We start from the raw sequence: 9,372 nt of genomic DNA on the forward strand, positions 1-9,372 counted from the left end.
CTACCAACCTCGTCACCTGGGAGTTGACAACTTGCAAAGTTCACTATCTTCTGACCTGTCAGGCTGGTTAGCTGAGAGAAATCTGATGCAAGGCTTAATCAGGGAGCACCTGTTGCGCGCCCAACAGCGGATGAAGGCTCAAGAAGATACTAAACGCTCTGACCGTCAGTTCAAGGTGGGTGACCGGGCATTCCTGAAACTCCAACCCTACGTGCAGCAGTCAGTTGTCCGACGACCGAACCACAAGCTGGGTTTCAAGTACTTCAGGCCGTATCAAATAGTTGCTCGCATTGGTGAGGTGGCTTACCGGTTGGCCCTGCCGGAGTCCAGCAAAATCCACCCAGTGGTGCACGTTTCGCTGCTCAAGCCAGCGGCTCCTCCTTCCAATTCTGAGGATTCTTCAGAGTACCTGCATTGTGTGCTCGAGCACGCATCCAGACCAGCTCAAGTGCTTCAGTCGCGTTTGGTGCAAGTGAGGGGTCATACCAGCACACAACTGAACATTGCTTGGCAAGGGTTGCCCCTGTCCATGGCAACCTGGGAATGGGCAAGTACGATCGCACCAGCGACAACGACCTGATACTGAACAGTCGAGGGCGAGTTGTTCCTTAAGGAGAGGGGAATGCAACAACCTGGACCCGGCCCAAGAGTGGGCGACTGCATGGCGGGCCGTCTAGGCTTGTAATAGCAAGTACTTATAGTGGTGTGTGCGTGTGAGGGAGGGTATCGAATTGTAACCAGAAACATTATTTCTTAATCAAGCCTTCCTCCCTGCTCTTTCCCCTTCTCCAAGCTCTCTCTCCCTTCTCCATTCTCCTGCTCTTTCCCCTTCTCCAAGCTCTCTCTCCCTTCTCCATTCTCCTGGTTCAAGCTCTCTCTCCCTTCTCCCTTCTCCTGGTTCGAGCTCTCTCTCCCTGAGATAATTCTCCATTCTCCTGGTTCTTCCCCTTCTCCAAGCTCTCTCTCCCTTCTCCATTCTCCTGGTTCAAGCTCTCTCTCCCTTCTCCATTCTCCTGGTTCGAGCTCTCTCTCCCTGAGATAATTCCTCATTCTCCTGGTTCGAGATCCACATCCCGGCGAGACGCAGGGAGGTGCTACGGGAACTTAGCAAAAACCGCTTGAAAACTCAGGGGTTATGTGGACTTCTTTCCAAGTTTTTCATATCCACAGATTTGTTTTTTTGTTTTTTTTTGAAATTATATCCACGTGGTTTTATCCTGTTAGACTGCTTTCCTGGTTTAGAGAATTCGTTCTGTACATTCCACCTATCCAAACAACCCCTACATACGCTTATGATCATGATGTCTTTCCTAATTGGGTCGATGAATTCTCTGGGGTTTTTTTTGCAGGGGGAATTCTCTGATTTTCTTTGTAAGCTCCTTTCGTGAAGGATGTACTGATATTATCAGATCAATAAAGTAGCCATGACGTCATCCCCTCCCAAAGGAAAACTATCGATCGTGTACGCCTCGGTGCACACAACACACGCGTAGACTAGTCCTGAGGTAGACAGACTCAGGCAGACAGTACACACAGGTCACGCGTAGACTAGTCCTGAGGTAGACAGACTCACGCAGACAGTACACACAGGTCATGCAAAAACTCGTACTACGAAGACACCGGAGATTCTGAAACAAAGCAGTAGAGCATTTACGATTCACCAAACTAAGGGACGCACACACTACTTGGATAAAGGCAGTAGTAAAAGGAACTTGTCCCCAAAAAAAAGTAAAAGGAACTTGAAAACGAAGGCTCTACTGGAGCTCCACTAGGAGTTAAAAGTTTATTGTCGCCGCCATGCTCGGAGTGACGGCATGGATGGCACGAGAACGCGATACGTGTGCACGTCGCACCGAAGACGCGCCCGCGGTCGGTCACGTGGGAAGCCCGGCCGCTCACATCTTGCCCTTGCGGTGCGCGCAGGACGAGCCGGCGCACCCTTCCACGCACTTCTCGACGCATTTGTCCACCCGCTCCGCCGCGCGCTCCTTGGCCAGCCGGTCCTTCTCCTCGAAGTAGACGGACGCAGCCTTCTCCGCCGCGCGCTCCTTCACCGCGCGCTCGTCCTCGTCGCCCAGCCGGAGGCCGTGCCCTCCAGCGTCGTGCTGCTGCGTGCCCGAGCCAACCGTCAGCTTCTCCTTGATCGCGCCCGTCATGTTGCCCAGCGCCCCGAACAGACCGGTCCCTTGCTGACCCCTGCGTGCGCATCAACACGTCAAATGTGTACGTAAGTCCTAGTTTGACTTTTGTGCAAGTTAATGAGTTGAGACTTGAGAGTGGCATACCTATCGGCATCGTGGGTGCCGGCCGTCTCCCTTGCCTTGTCGGCGGCGGTCTGCGTGGTCGCCATGGTCCTGTCCCTAGCTTCCTGCGCGGTCCCCTTGGTGGCGTCCGTGTACTCGCCCGCCTTCTGCTGTGTCACGTCCTTGGTCTGCCTCGCCTTCTCGGCGGCGGCGTCCTTCGTCTGCTGGGCCTTCTGCATGGTGGTGTCCTTGGCCTCCTGCGTCTTCCCAGCCAAGGCGTCCTTGTACTCTCCCAGCTTGTTCTTGGTAGCCTCAGCGGTCTCACTCGTCTTCTGCGCCACGGTGTCCTTGGCCTCCGTCGCCTTCTCGACGGTGTAGTCCTTGGCCTCGCCAAGCTTGTTCCTGGTGGCCTCCGCCGTCTCGCTCGTCTTGTGCGCGACGCTGTCGTTGGTCTCCTTGGCCTTCTCGGCGGTGTAGTCCTTGTACTCGCCGAGCTTGTTCCCGGTGGCGTCCGCCGCCTGGTAGGTCTTGTCTGCGGCGGTGTCCTTGGCGCCGCCGAACGTGCGGCCAACCGCGCTTGCCAGGGACTTGGCGCCCTCCTGCATGCTCCCCAGGATGCCGCCGCCGCCGCCGCTCGGGTGCTCGGCGTAGGCACCGCCGCCCAGTGCGCCGTGCTCGCGATCCGCGCGGGCGCGCGCGATCTCATCCGCCGCGCGTCGCGCGTCCATCTCCGCCTGCATCACCCGCTCGTCCCGCGCGCGCGCGATCTCGTCCGCCGCGCGGCGAGCGTCGGCCTCGGCCCTCGCCTCACGCTGGTCCTGCCTCGACGACATGGTCGCGCGCTGTGGTTGAACTTCTCTGGAACTTGCTCGCTCGTGCTGGTGCTGTAGTGTTGGTTGTAGTGTTGCAGTACACAAGTGAGTGAGCTAGCGTTTGTGCAAGTGTGTATATATTCCCCGGCGAGTAATGCGAGGGTGACACGTAGGTCTGGGAGGTGGACGCGTGCGCCTCGTGTTGGAAGACAGGGCTTGCTGACACATGCGTTTGAAGCGGACACGTGCCTCCGGGTGGAGGCGACGTCGTCGCTGAGCTGCTTCCATGGGCTTCTACTGTTGCCTTGTGGATGGTACGGGGAAGTGCGTGCGATAGTAGTGAGTGTGTGTGGATAGGATTGCAGGGAGCAACTGTGTCTCGCTTAATGTGAGGTGAAACTTAGATGTATGCGACGCTGCTTCCTTCCCTTTGATCGCTGTTTGTTTTGATTTCTTTCTTTTTAATTTTATTTGTATTCTGAAATATTCTAAGATATGAATATTTATATTTAAAATGTTTATGCAGTGTCAAAAGAATGTTCGCGCAACTTTTAGAAGTTGTTGATGGGCATTCAAATAAATATACATTAAAAATATTCACATGTTCCAAAAAAAGTTCATGATATTTAGAAAATATATTTATACAATGTAAAACAAATGTTGAGATAATAAAAAAAAACAATGTTTTGTACAAACAAATAAAATATACGTGACACTTCAAACAAATATTCACGCATTTCAAAAATACTCATGACATTTTAAAAAATAACACCATGTGAAAAAAATGTTCACTACGTTTTAAAAAGTTTTGTGCAAATAAAAAAATGTTCAACGTTTATGTGAAAAACTTTTAATACGTACTTAGAAAAATGTTCAAAAACATATATTTGAAAAATGTGTACTTCTTATATTTTTGAAAAATGTTTAACGTATATTTTTATTTGAACAATAGGAGTTACCCCCCGCCCTCTTTTATTAGAAAAAGGAACAACTAGGAAAATGCATCCTTACACAGGACTCAATCAGACCTTCAGATACGGCACAATATTTTTACCAAAATAGGTAGAGCAAGCAACAAAGCAGTGAGAAGGAAAGATCCACTAGCATAGGACTAGATCTCTTGGAATACATTTTTCAACATAGCTGGCGCCGTCTGCTCACCAATCGCCGCTCCAGGATGGATCATGGCCAAGCTATCATCGGTAAAAGGGCACCTTAAGCATCGACGTAGAGAACTTTCAACTGATGCAACAGAGAGCTCACACGACCCAAGATGCATTTTAGACTCCGCCAAACCCTTCCCTACAACAACAACAACAACAACAACAACAACAACAACAACAACAAAGCTTCGTTTGGATAGCCTTGCGAAAACCCTAGAAATAATATATTTCTTAGTTTCTTGAAGACCGATGAAATCACATCTAGTTTTGAAAATAGTACCACCTAAGCACTACACTTTGCCAGGTTGGCCCAAACCTCTAATATTCCATATAAGACATATCATGATATCCTAAATGGGTGAGACAAACCACAAAAGTTCAGTTTTAGTTAAAATAGCAGGTGATTTCTCTAAAAGACCAGCAGTGCCAATTCGATTGAAGGGAAAAGATCGAGCAGGGATGTTCAAATTCTGGCATAGGGTAGAAACTAAATTATCAGGTAAGGCAACTCTAGGATTAACATTAGCAAAAGCTAAACATAGATCTTTTTCTTCTTCAATAATACCAGAGATAATATGTTGTTTACTATGATCATTATCACCAACAGATAAATCAACTTGTTCAATTTTTTTCATAAGAATATCATTACTAACAGTAGTAACGGAGTCACCTCTAAAGGTAGTTGGGGCCTCAAGATTTTCTTCCTCTGGTAGGCAGTAGCTTTGGCCATAATGTTGATATTGCCATGAGTCCTAGTGTTAGGCTTCTAAACCAAGACATGGCCCCACTTGTTATGGAAAGGACCAACATCTGTTTGAAGCTTCTTGTCAGACACATCCTCAAGAGGCATCAATAGTGATCTTTTGCAATTTCCCATGTTAAACATTTCCACAATTTTAGGAAGCTGCTTATCCACTTCTTGCATCATACAACCATCATTGTCCTCATTAGATTTAACCACATCTAGTGATTTAAGCATATCAAAATAGTAGGCCAATGTTGTATAGTATGTTCTATGCATCATATCACCATCATTTACCTCAAGTGGATGACTTAAGATTTATCAATCCGCGAGAGGTGTAGTAGGAAGGTGGCTCTCTCTCAAACAACCCTGCAATCAAAATATAAAGAGTCTCTTGTATCCCCAACACACCCAATACAATTTTCAATTGTATAGGTGCACTAATTGGAAGAAGAGATGATGATAGATGTTTAATATGGATGGTAGAAATAGCCTTTTATATTTTGAACAAACAAAAATAGAAAGGTAGTAAGTAACAAAAGTGAGTAAAAATGGTGTCTACATGCTAGAAAACAAGGCCTATGGTTCATACTTTCGCTAGTGCCAATTCTCAACATCATTAACATAGTTGAACCACATGATGATCCCTTAAAGTGTAGCAAAGAATCACTCCAAAGTTTCTATTCTATCGGAGAAAGTAGGATGAAATCGCATAGGTAGAGAACCACCTCAAAGTTGTTTTTCCAATCAATCTATTGAACCTCCCCCCAAAGTGTCACAGATAGTCCTAGAGATCATATTATGACAACATCATATGATACTATCATTCAGCCTTTATGCTTAGAGTACCCCCAATGTCACCACGAGTATCTGCAAGTTAATAACGAGATATGCATCAAGTGATCTCGAATCCAAAGTATTCAATCCAACATAAAGAAACTTCAAAGAGAAAGAATTGGTTCACCATAAAAAGGATAGAGGGAGATGAACATCATAAGATCCAACTTTATTAATCAAGCTCATGATACAATCAAGATCAAATCCATCAAGAACATGAGAGAGAGAGAGAGAGAGGGATTGAACACATAGCTACTAGTACATACCCTCATCCCCGAGGATGAACTAATCATACATCACCATGGACGTAGCAAGGTTGATGAAGAGGCCTATGTGAATGGGTTCCCCCTCCGGCAAAGTGTCGGAGAAGGCCTCCAAATGGGATCGTCGTGAAACAGGAACTCACGGCAAAGGGAAAATTGTTCTAAGGGTGCGATAAAGGGTTTCAGTATTTATAGGAATTTGTGGCATTGCAATTGCACCAAAAGGTGGCCTAGGGCGCTCATGTACAGGTAGCATGGCTACCCACTGACCGCGCCATGTGTTCATGTGGGGGCCTCAAGGCTCGTCTCGATGACTCTAGAAGCTTCCAGGGTCCTTCTTGGTCCAGAAAAATGTCAAAATTGGCATCGTATTTGGACCTTCCTAGATATTGATTTTCTGCAAAAACAAAAACAAGCAAAAAAACAAGAACTGGCACTAGGCACCAGATTAATAAGTTAGTACATAAAAATTATATAAAAGTGCACCAAAACCATATGTAATTGATGTAAATAAAGCATGAATACTTTATAGATTATAGATATGTTGGAGACGTAGCAGCCAGACCTTTGGAGTTGCACCCTTCTTTCATTTCAGTTTCTGAATTCAACAATTTTTTGGGAGTGTTTGCAATCTCCTCATAATGGTTCACTAGCAGGTTGGGGTTCACACCAGGCTTGTTTCTTAAATTCCCAAATGAAAATTTCATGACCAGAGTTAGATAAGGCAGCATGATGAAACTTATGTCCAGCAGATATTTTCCTTGAAGAAGAACCCTAAGGAAGGCCATGCTCTTGGGATAGATTGGCTTTTGTTCAGCTCATCAATGGCATGGTCCTCATCTTTAAGATTTTCCTCATGAATGTTCCATAGGATCGTCCACCTCATCCGTTTTCTTATCATCACCCTACATGTCATCATTTTTTATCTTCATATGGGTCAAAAGTAACCACTTGCTCAAAGCCTTCTACAGCAAGCTAAGAAGAAAATGCTTCTTCTTCATCTCAATAAGTCTCACAAATGGGATTTTGGTAGGATCTCTGCAAGCCACCATGATTTTTACTTGAGCAAATAAACTTAAACATTCCATTCCAGTCAACATCTGCCAAGATCCTAAAGCAAGAGGGAATTTGGGCAAACACCTTCCAAGTGCATCATTTTGGTGGAATACCATCTATAACCATCCAAGTTGTAACTCTTTAACACAAAGGATGAACCACACCCTTCCATTCAGTCACCTTAATGGTAACCTCGTCAACATGTAAGTTAAAAGAGAATTCAACTATGTCTGTCATCTTCTAGGGAGGAAATCGAATCAGGTAAGTTTCATTGGACATCTCTCTAACTTGCCAAGTCCATTGATGTTGCTTATAGAAGATTGTAGACAAATGAACCAACCCATCCAGCTGAGAAATTTCACCCTTAATGATGTTAACTACAACACAACTCTGAAAGTTCAGTCAGGTAGCTTCATTAGCCACTAGTACAACAACTGGTAAAAAACTAAGCCCATGGCAGCACTACCAAAGAATGTAGTTGTAGGATGCGTTTGAAGCCAAGCTGCACAATAATTGACATTATATTTGTTGGAAAATGTAGTACAAAACAAAAAAATGCCCTCCGATCACCCAGAAACAATATGAAGATGCATAACAGTTTGAATTTGATCGTTACCGACTCCAAGTTGCATCAGGAAAAGAGGGTCAGTGTAGATTGTACTTGGAGTCCCTCGAACGGTAGATGAACAATCCCATGAACCACCCACAAACGGCCCTCGAGTGGAAGACAAAAAGCATGGCCTCACTACAAGTTGCAAGCGTACGGTCTTCACGACGCGACAACGCTTCACCGTCGAAAGCTAATCATCACCGAAGAATTAGAGGGAGGAGATTAGAACCACGCTAGGCTTCTAATTATGAGGATTAGAGGATCTAGGTCAAGCTATAATTGATCAACCAGGACCAACTATAACTAGAACTAGCCAACTAGAGGAAGCTCCAAAACTTGTGTGTTGACAAGGTGCAAATGCCTCTAGTATTTATAGGTTGGAGGGGAGAGGTGGGGGCACCACAAGAGGGGAAGGACTCCACTCCTTGCGCCGGCAAAGGGGGACAATTCAGCCTTCCGAGGGAAAGGGGGCACCTCCCCTGTTCTTGTGGCCCAAGTTGCCTTCCACCTCTTAGCGTTTTAAGACCCGTTGATATTAAATTAACCCAAATGTTAAGTGCCCCACGTGTGACCTGAAGCAATATGGTCCAAACACCCTCATTACCATCCCTTGCTACATCAAATAGATGATATAAGTAGAATCTTTTTATTTTTCAGACTTGAAAATGTTTTGTCCTAAATAAAAAATCCGATTAATAATCCATTTTCACCATTAAATCCGTCTCGACCAGTTCTTCAAAACTAGACCCATATTGATATATTTCGACTACTTTTTTGGCCAATAGTTCCCATGATGTTTACACTATAATTGTCATAGTGTAAGTGCATCTAGTGCCCCTTAGTGATTTTCATGTATTGAAGACTTATAGGTTAAGGGACTAATGTGTTTGTGAGTGTACACATGTCTATAAGTCTATGAGTAGTTTGATATTTACAGAGGAAGTCGACCCCTAAAAATGAATGTCTTCGACTGAAGACTTTGGATTTCTGAAGACTTTGAAAGTGAAGAAATTGGTGTGACCGTGAAGACTTGATATTCATACGAGGAACATGAAGCGTGAAGACTTTTGTTTTTGTTGTTTCATTTTCTCTTTCTTGAGTCATAGGAAACACCATACTGTTAAAGGGGGTCGAGGAAAAACTAAGGAAAAGTTTCCAAGTGATGCTCATCTCAAAATCCTACACCTACCAATCCCTTCGAGTGAAGCCATTGAAAATCTCATACAGTTCAGTCAATTTTTTCAGTGACAGAGACGAAGATCTTTTGGTCTCTGAGGAATTTGTTCTGACTGAGGAGTTAGGAATTCGCCAGTGTGGATTGCCTACAAGTGCGGAACATGATAGCCCTGAGTAATTTGAGCCTCAAATTTTCGACCGTTGCTGTGCTACGCGCCAGCCGCCCCAAAATATCTACCCACCTAACGATCATATCATAAGGGCATTTATGTCTTATCATGTTGGGCTGCTCCCTAGGCTATAAATAGCCGCTCCATACAACCACTAGCTGGTTGGCTGCTTCGAGAGAAACTGACACTTGTCATTGAGAGCATCCCATCCTCCGAGGACTTTGAGCGAAAATCATCAAGTGAGGAAAACCCAAACCCAAACACCTACAAACCCAAAGTGATTGAGCATCAATGAAGAAA

The 9,372-nt window shown here is 45.3% G+C and overlaps 1 protein-coding gene across 1 annotated transcript; it reads right to left on the bottom strand.

Moving 5' to 3' along the window:
- Positions 1-1,808: 1,808 nt before the first annotated feature.
- LOC119293714 (late embryogenesis abundant protein 1-like) lies at positions 1,809-3,146 on the bottom strand. Its single transcript, XM_037572087.1, has 2 exons — positions 2,286-3,146; positions 1,809-2,196 (listed from the first exon to the last, which is right to left on the bottom strand). Exons 1-2 carry the CDS (start codon positions 3,074-3,076, stop codon positions 1,896-1,898), a joined length of 1,092 nt encoding a protein of 363 aa, XP_037427984.1. The 5' UTR covers positions 3,077-3,146; the 3' UTR covers positions 1,809-1,895.
- Between the last annotated feature and the right edge of the window lie 6,226 nt (positions 3,147-9,372).

This window comes from Triticum dicoccoides, chromosome 4B, assembly GCF_002162155.2.
Source record: "Triticum dicoccoides isolate Atlit2015 ecotype Zavitan chromosome 4B, WEW_v2.0, whole genome shotgun sequence".
In the NCBI taxonomy this organism is placed as follows: Eukaryota; Viridiplantae; Streptophyta; class Magnoliopsida; order Poales; family Poaceae; genus Triticum; species Triticum dicoccoides.

Excerpts from the sequence above, each read along its gene's own strand:
- LOC119293714 (XM_037572087.1), bottom strand. The coding sequence starts at position 3,076 with ATGTCGTCGAGGCAGGACCAGCGTGAGGCGAGGGCCGAGGCCGACGCT. Across the intron at positions 2,197-2,285 it reads GGCACCCACGATGCCGATAG|GGGTCAGCAAGGGACCGGTC; the intron begins GTATGCCACTCT and ends ATGCGCACGCAG.